Source organism: Camelina sativa, chromosome 16 (assembly GCF_030686135.1).
Source record: "Camelina sativa cultivar CO46 ecotype springtype chromosome 16, ASM3068613v1".
Classification (NCBI taxonomy): Eukaryota; Viridiplantae; Streptophyta; class Magnoliopsida; order Brassicales; family Brassicaceae; genus Camelina; species Camelina sativa.
In genome coordinates, this window is record NC_141895.1 from 1,575,118 (window position 1) to 1,583,525 (window position 8,408).

General features: G+C 37.4%; 1 protein-coding gene, 1 long non-coding RNA gene and 1 pseudogene across 4 annotated transcripts; all 3 read right to left on the reverse strand.

Annotated features, from left to right (window-relative positions):
- Positions 1-343: 343 nt before the first annotated feature.
- LOC147925016 (uncharacterized) lies at positions 344-1,203 on the reverse strand. The gene is made up of 2 exons (XR_015584858.1): positions 1,102-1,203; positions 344-1,022 (listed from the first exon to the last, which is right to left on the reverse strand). It is a non-coding gene; the product is annotated as an uncharacterized LOC147925016 (long non-coding RNA).
- Positions 1,204-1,566: 363 nt separating this feature from the next.
- LOC104749280 (exosome complex component RRP45B-like) lies at positions 1,567-4,358 on the reverse strand. Of its 2 annotated transcripts, none has more exons than XM_010470874.3 (10): positions 4,068-4,358; positions 3,777-3,916; positions 3,376-3,585; positions 3,179-3,274; positions 2,960-3,074; positions 2,785-2,865; positions 2,515-2,703; positions 2,176-2,426; positions 2,014-2,072; positions 1,567-1,924 (listed from the first exon to the last, which is right to left on the reverse strand). In XM_010470874.3, the coding sequence occupies exons 2-10, from the start codon at positions 3,911-3,913 to the stop codon at positions 1,722-1,724; spliced, it is 1,341 nt and encodes a 446-aa protein (XP_010469176.2). In that variant the 5' UTR covers positions 3,914-3,916; positions 4,068-4,358; the 3' UTR covers positions 1,567-1,721. The 2 variants fall into 2 exon arrangements, with proteins under 2 accessions (XP_010469176.2, XP_010469177.2); XM_010470875.3 differs by having other exon boundaries at positions 4,072-4,352.
- Positions 4,359-7,253: 2,895 nt separating this feature from the next.
- LOC104749282 (ethylene-responsive transcription factor ERF035 pseudogene) lies at positions 7,254-8,408 on the reverse strand (annotated as a pseudogene). The gene has a single exon (XR_015585450.1). The product of XR_015585450.1 is annotated as an ethylene-responsive transcription factor ERF035 pseudogene (transcript).

Consider the following 8,408-nt stretch of genomic DNA (forward strand, 5'->3'; position numbering starts at 1 on the left):
GTTCTATGGAAAGCTGGTCTTCGGGGCAATCCGTGGATGGGTTATTCATCTTCCAGTTCGTCGGGAGCTACCGGGAAATCGCCTTGCAAGGTGGCGGTTCTGATGGTTGAACTTGATCTTCTGGTTTGTCTTAGGTTTGGTAGTAGAGAGAAGAAACGTAGAACTTAGTGTAAGGTTCCCCACAGACGGCGCCAATTGTTGAATCTAGAATTCACACAATGAATTTGTTTGAGTGGGGGACAAATTCACTTAAGATCTCCCTCTAAAACAATGGATTAAAATTAGAAAATAAAGAGGGGTTTTGATCTCTTGAGAAAGAAGTTAGGGTTTTGCCCAAAAACAATGAAGAACTAGGGTTTTTGTATCAATTGCTGGATCCTTTACAATGAGAGGATATCTCCCTATTTATATGAATACATTAATTATAAAATAAGTCTATTTTCCTTAAATCTCTGATGATCTAGTCGGGCTTAGGGGGCGGTCTCGGAGGTCGGTCAAGTGACTTCGCCGAGCTTCTGCTTTTGGGCCAGTTTAGCTAGCCCAAAAAGGGGGTCTCTCGGTTTAGTTAATGTACAAAGTCTATTTGGTTTACCTTTGGTTTAGATCGGTATGTCGTGGGTGCTAAATCCCGCACCAACAGCGATGGTTCTAGTGTCGCTAGGGCTTTTGGGAACGGCCAAAACAGCGAGACGTGCGTACTCAGCGGCCGCGTCGAGGTTAGACAGATCGATCAAGATCTTAACTTTGGCAAAAACATGGGAGGCGGTGTAATCGAACTTGGATATGATATCTGTGGGTAGCTTCAAGGGAGGTGAGGAAGGGTCTCTCGGAACGGGGAAGGGGAAGGTGGCGCCGGCGGGGGAGCTGGGACTGGGAGTAGTATGGTTTTGGAGGGGGAGAGATGAGACTTGGCGGCGGAGCTGGTAGATCGGAGAGGAGCGAGAGAGGGCGGAGCGGAGGCGGAGGAGAGACATGACCTTTAGTAGCCTAGGGTCACGCGAAGAGTACGGAACTAAAGTGAACTGGAACAAACAAAATTTAAACACTTGAGATAAAGTGAGATCCACCAATGTTTTTGAGTTAGGGTTTTGTACCATTTACCTGCAGGCCAATAAAGACTTTCACATGTTAAAATGATTAATTCATCTAGAAGTAAAGTAGAAACAAGTGTAGTAGATCTTATGAATCTGCACCGTATCCGTTTCACTATAAAGCGTTACAAAGACGGAACAAAAATTTCACAACACTCTGCTGACGTTGACCTTTCAGATACTGTGACAGGAATAATAGCTTGGTTTGGTAATCTTTTGGTTATTATCTGGTTTAGTATGTATTTTGGTTTGTTTATCCGGTTTAGCAAAGACATTATATGTAATCCTTTCTCATTAGTGAGAATCAATCAACCAAAATAACAACAATTATCTCTTCTTCTCTCTCACTCTATGTACATCATCAATCATCATACATAATCAAATCCATTAGTTTGTCCTAAGATGATCCTTCTTCTTCTTTGATCATCTTTTGGCTTGTGATTTACCCTTATCTTGTTCCCTTGGTGAGCGCTGATTTGGGATTTATCTATCTATATTTTTACTGTTACAGATACATTTTGACCATAAAATTCGTCTCCAGTCTCAGAAGGGGAAGAAGATAGTAAACGAGTGATTGGGACAATGGATTAACTCAAAATCTTGATTCTATTTTTAAAAGCTAGGGACTTTCTAATTGTTTTTGTTTTTCCGCTTCTTTTTAGGTTTGACAGCATCTATGAGTGTCATCTCTCCATCGTTTTGTTTTGTAGCTTTAACTGTATCCTTCTTCCCTAAATTCCCGGTTACTTCCTCAACTGACATCTCAGCATCCTTCTGCGCATTTCCAGAGCCATTCGTTGTCTTCTTGCTCGATGAATTAGTAATGGAATCCCCTGTGTATACAAAACAGAACAGTATCAGTTCCTCATTACTCTTAAGAGATCCAAGGTTTGGAGTGAGAAGCAAGAAAAACAATCTTTACCTTTTGAAGCAAGAGAAGCTATTAGTGAATCAACATCCATAGCTTCTGAGTAAGGGTCCCTGACAATTGTTTCACAACTAAAGATGTGAGATGCAAAAAAATGACAAGGAACTATTGAGGTTCCTTCACAAACCAGAGAGAATGAATCGTTAAAGATTTTACCACTTTGAGGGACCGCCTTTAAAATTGGTAGGCGAGTCAGCAACTTCTTCTACCTTAGTACTTCTTAGTTCCTCTGAAGAAAGCTTTAGTCTTTCGACATGTTCCCGAGATATCTCTGCAGCTTTTTCCTGATCTGAGGACTTCCTATGTTCCTCCTTCACAGCTACAGTAGGTCCAGAAACTACAGACTTAGCCAAAGTGGGATGTCGCTTCACCTTCTGTAAGCTTCTCTCCCGGTTATATGCCTCAACCTACACCATAAAAACAGAGCACGAGAAAATGTGAGTAGTTGAATCTTTTGGATCCAAAAGAAAAACGCTTTATATTTAAAAACCTTACTTCTTCTCTTATTACTTTTGTTGTTGCAGCAGCTCTTGAAGAAGCAAGACGCATGCAATGAAGGATTACACTATGGCTCACGCCTTCTTCTCCCGGTTTCTGGATTGCACATATATCGCCATTGGCATTAACTGTCACAGTCATTCTCCCACACATTACTGCTTCTTCAACATAAGTTGGGTCCATCACCTGCATAAGAACACATTACACTTAATGTTTCAGAAAGAAGAAAGTAAACTACATTATCACTGAAAAATACAACTGTCTTACCACAATGCTGCCTTTATTAAAAAATCCAAACGTGAAGGCTATTGGGAGATGATGTATTATCAATGGAAGTGGTTCCCTTTCCTGCAAAAGAAAGTAAAGATAAAGCAAACAGTTGAAGTTGAGAATTGCCTTTTTTACTTAACAAGTTTTTCTAAACCGAAAACATATGACTAACCTCTGGTGAGTGTATGATCACTTCTTGACCATTCTCTCCTCCTACCGTGCAGTCTGGTCTCCTAAACGTCATGAGAGCTGCTAAAGCAGCAATATTGGCAGCATCAACCAAGTTCCTATACAAGAGTGAGTAATAAAAACATGCACAAAGGTCATGTTTAAACAAGAACATTCACTGAAAAATAAGGAGAGGACAAGTACAGTGGCTAATAAAACCTACCCTCCGTTGTCCAAAATGTGAAGGTCAATACGAACAGACCAGACCATTTTTCCAGCTAGAACGCAGAGTGACTCTGTATCTACTGCACGGCTTTCTCTGCAACCAACACAGTGGACCACCAGGTAAACATTACTCCAACAAGAACTGTTTTTGCAGCATCGATTATATAGATTATTATCATCACAAACAAGCTCTACCTTAGACCACGGTCAATAATACGCCCAAGCTCCACAGCAGATTCACCAGGACGGCCAGGCTCAAAGGACGGATCAGCCATTGGAGAAAACTCAGTGAAGATAGAGAGGGAGCCTTCGTTGGGTCTGTCTTTGTAAGGTTGTACCAACTGAGCAGTCACGAAACCCATTACATGAGTCTGACCAAGTTGAACTTCCGAGCTACCATATTCTCTGTAAACTCACACAAGATTTTATAAGCTAGTCTGCTAGTATTCGTTCTAACAGAAGTTATAGACTGAAACAAAGTTAATCAAAAATTCAAAGTTATCACAAAAGCCAGCAAAAATTGAAGCTTTAGAGCTAAAGAAAGCAAACAAAGCCTACTAAGAGCAGAAACGGTATCAATATGTGAGGACACTTACTTTCCAAACTTAATAGTAAGCTTGCGGTAATCATAAAGGCCACGACCATCGACTCTGAGCTCAGATTGTAACGCAGTTTCCACGAATTTACTCTCGTTCACAGTCAACCTCCACATATTAGCCAATCTCCCCTCCATTATCTGTTATGATTATTACCAACTAAAAAATCAAAACTTTGGGCAACCCGTTTGCAAAAAACAACATATGGAAACAGCAAATTAAAGACTCCAAGCAATGAGCATCTTCTCTAAGAGTTTAGAATCAGCAAGGCATATTGAAGACAGAGCTTACCTACTTAAGGAAAGAGATGAGATGAAACACTTCGACGATCTTCTTTCGATGTTTTCTCCTTGAATAAATTCACCTTAAGTTAACGAAGAAGGAGCTCTAGAGAATTAAGGGAGCCGCGGCAAAAATCGCACTAAAGCTTTTTTTGTCTATCTATCGGCCTTTACAACACCAGTACACGTAACACGGCGGCGACTCAGAGAAAGCTTTGGTGATGGAAGAAACAGGTAAAACCCACTTCTGAAAATTTTGGGAAGTTGATACCTAAAAACGAAAACGTATCAGGTCAAATTTGAAACGGCGTCGTTGTGAATCAAAAACCTTTATTTCCATTAATTATGGATATAAGCCCAACGGGCTTGATTTTCATCCTATGTGGATATCACAAGTAATCAGTTTTTTTTTTTTTTTTTTTTTTTTTTAATATATGATTTATATATTTTCATATAATTTCCACACACAAAAAAATGAAAAATAAATATGATTTTCTCGTCAAGTTGTTGTTTCAGCTCTAATTGCTCAACGATTAAATGAATCTATTGTGGTTCGGATAAGAATATTCAACAAGCCAGTATATCTTTCATATTCTTTTATTCCCACAGAATCCTCAATAAACTGAAAATCATGTACACTACTAGATTTGTATTTTATATCCTACGCTATCCGGCATACTCAAAATAGTATAAATATAACATTATGACGAATATGTGATATGGTTGCATCATTATCATCGTATAACTTAGATTTGATCAACAAGACACATGATGGGATGATGAATCTAGAACTTGGTTGAACCATGGACTAGAGCAGTAGACAACTTATAATATAAGATATTTCAAACTTTCATTACCTCCGGTTTCAGTTTGTGGTTTTTGCTACTTCCGTAGGAAAATTTAGCTTTGGACATGCTCACCCTTTTTCTTTTTTTTTTCTTTTCTTTTGATTGAGATGTGAGAAACTCTATATATTAATTAAGCGAACACTATGAGTTCTACATTATTTTTCTTCTTTCTGATTTGCTTGTTTTTCTTTTCTTTTTTGCCCACTTTATTCCAAAGAGAAAGATCGAGTGTTTAAATAACTATTTGCTTTTTATTTTAATCATTCATTCGATAATTTTTTCATGTGTTTTATAATGATACTTGGACTATAGTTTCTGTGCATAATGCAAGATGCCAAAAGACGAGTTTAGCTCCTCGTAATTGGCAAAATTTCCATTTGTAAGTTTGTAGTGATGTCCAAACTCAAAATCCAAAGTGATTCGCATATAGCTAGATCTATTAATATATCCACAATTATCAGAATCTTTCCCACAAAAATGACAATTACAAAAGATTCCGTAAATGTGGCGGTAAGTATATATTACTCACGGCTGAGAAGAGAAACCGAAACCCATGGATATATAGATCTATTAATTACTTAAATAATAGTCAAATAGATAGATTCATGTCAACACTAAACAAATGAAAATATAGATATTTATATGCATGTTTTCCTAATTGTCTTTTAATTTCTCCTATAAAAAAAAATTGTCTTTTAATTTCAATGGAGGCTCTCTCGCACACACATTCAATTCAAACCCTAACATCATGGGAATATAGACAACAATTGCTCGGTATCGGCGAATTAAACATGTACGTAGACATAATGTGATAGTGAGCTCACACTAACATCCACTATCTTTATATATGTTTTTTTATATATATAAGTCTTACTTAGCCCAAAAAAAAGAAAACAACTCATAAGTCTACCAAAAGAGTTTACATATGCCTATAATTGCTTTGTCTTAAGAATTTCACCAAGTAATTTCCTGTTCCGGAGTCAAATTCCGTTTCTGAACGTTACCAAAGTTATATAATAATATTCCATGAAACTTCGAATGTCATCTGGTTTATGTATATTTAGATATATCACGGATTTTTTTTTTCGTTTGATTTCTTTTTGTGTGTGTTAATAAACATAATGTCTTGATTAAGTATTTTAAATAAGATAAAACTAAAGATTGGTGGCTTTTTATAGATAATTTTATTAATGGGCAATTTTGCTAGAATTTTACTATTATAATCGAAATGCTGTATTGTTATATATTATTATAGTACTATGCTTAATGGATCCAATGAATGTGTTTGGGAATCCATAACAGTCGTGTTATGCCTCACACAGTGGGCAAAGTAAGATGTTGGGGAAAAGCATTCCCATTGTTATAGCATATATCCTTTCACCTTTTACGCAAATTAAAGAAATGGACAATGAAAAAAAAAAGTGAAAGGTAATTAACTTATTATAACTTTAATAGGAGAAAAAAAAAAGCAATGATGAACATGTGAGTCATGTTATATTCCCACCCCATATATAAAAATAATTAATAAAGCGATAATTTCATCAAAAGCTTGTCTCCTTCACTTTCAAATTCGCAATCATCGCCTCATCAACGACGCACACACTAAATATGGCATATATGGTGCCTGCGCTAATCTCATTTCGATTACTTTAAATAGGTTTTTTTATATAAAAGCAGATTATAAACAGTTGCAAGAGAATCCTAATCAATTAGGAGTACCGGTCGGATTGGGATCAATGTCATCTGATCGATTTATATTGTAGTAATCTTTGGGTAGAATATGCTTATCTTAACAATATCCTTTTGATTAATGTAACATGACTTTGTCAATGGATATTCGTTTTATCTGGTATACGGCAACATAAATACATAAATAATATTAGAACCAATTTTTTACTAGATAGTCACTGTACTATACTATACTACAAATCAAATTTGCCTAGTCAGATTAGAAAACAGTGGTTGTTAGTCAAAGGTATATTGAAAAGATACTAAAATTGCTACGTTTTAATATTAATCAAACTTATGTTATAGACTAATTAACGATGTAGACAGCAAAATAGAGAGATTAGTTAGGTTGCAGATACTGATACATCATCATACATACATGTGTTGTGTGCCGTAAGTGGATGCTTTGTCTCTTCAAGTCAAAATCCGTCGACGATCTTTTAACATTCGTCTAGGGGCCAACGAGAATACAGAAAAAGCTTAAAGTTCGAGAGAGTGTGTTACTTTCAACAACAAACGTTGCCTATTTTTCCGTGTACGTTGTCGTTGAGTTTAAATTACGTTTTTGCCACTGCCACTTATTAGTCACTTGCTTTACTCCGATTTCGAAACACAGTAAATATTGAAAACGAGCTCATTTTTTTCCCAGAGTGATAACATACACAAATGCAGAAAACCATTAAAAAAAAACCATATTGGAACTATATATATATATATGTTCTTTATCAAGAAAACTATTGATATGTTCGTAAGCAACTTGGAGGGTGGTTTAGTCATTTTGCCATATGAATGGCTCTTCTTCAAACCGGAATCCCACATCCTCCTCTCCGCAAAGCTGCCACGTAAAAGTGCCGTTGCATAAACAAAACGCATCGTTTCGGTTCATCAGCCCGTCTGTGAAAAGGTCCGGCAAATCAAACACGGTCTCTTCTTCATTGCTTTCTTTGTCCGTACTAGAAGTCTCTGACGTGTCCGAAGAAAACACGAAACTGCTCGAAGTTGAAGACTGATCAGCCGTCGTAGTAGTAATAGTAGACAACAGCTCAGAATGGCTTAGCTCATCATCAGCTTCCGGCTCGGGTAATTTCCCATCATCGATAGCCGGTTCTAATTGCCACGTGGTTGCTTCGGCGGCTTTGGTAGCTGCAGCTTGTATATCTTTGGGAGAGCAACTAACCGGACGAGGAAGCAAATGGGATAATTCAGGGAAATTGAGATAACCGGAGTTGCCTTTGATAGCTAAAGACGCGACGTCATGAGCTCGAGCTGCCATCTCAGCCGTTGGATAGGTACCAAGCCATATTCTCGATTTCTTCCTCGGCTCTCTAATCTCCGACACCCATTTTCCCCAACTCCTCATCCTCACTCCTCTATACGACGTCGGATTCTTGTTATCATCGCTGACGTTGCTCTTCCGCCTTTTTCCTCCGGCGTCATTGTCTTGCACCAACGACCTTTTGGAGGAAGTCGTCCAAGATTCCGACGAAGACGTTACAGCTGAGGAGGACGAGATCGTTGTAACGGAAGCATTGTTGTCGTGATGATGAGTAGTAGCACTACTCTCTAGGTTGATTTGTTTTTCCATTATAGAATGAAAGAGAGAGAGACAAGAGAGAGATCGTTAATTGAAAGGAATATGTTGCAGTCTGAAGAAGTGGGCTGCTTATTAATATTCTTCCAAGTTATTTTTACTTTGTTTCATATTATAAAGAAAAAGGAAACATTAGAGAGTAATATATATATGTAGAAAGAAAGAAAAAAAAGACAATTATTTC

What these genes read in the sequence shown, in the direction of transcription:
- LOC104749280 (XM_010470874.3), bottom strand. Translation starts at nt 3,913, where the DNA reads ATGGAGGGGAGATTGGCTAATATGTGGAGGTTGACTGTGAACGAGAGT. An exon ending in CACATTTTGGACAACGGAGG is followed by an intron (nt 3,075 to 3,178) that starts GTAGGTTTTATT and finishes ACTCTTGTATAG; the next exon opens with GAACTTGGTTGATGCTGCCA. An exon ending in TGATCATACACTCACCAGAG is followed by an intron (nt 2,866 to 2,959) that starts GTTAGTCATATG and finishes TTTCTTTTGCAG; the next exon opens with GAAAGGGAACCACTTCCATT.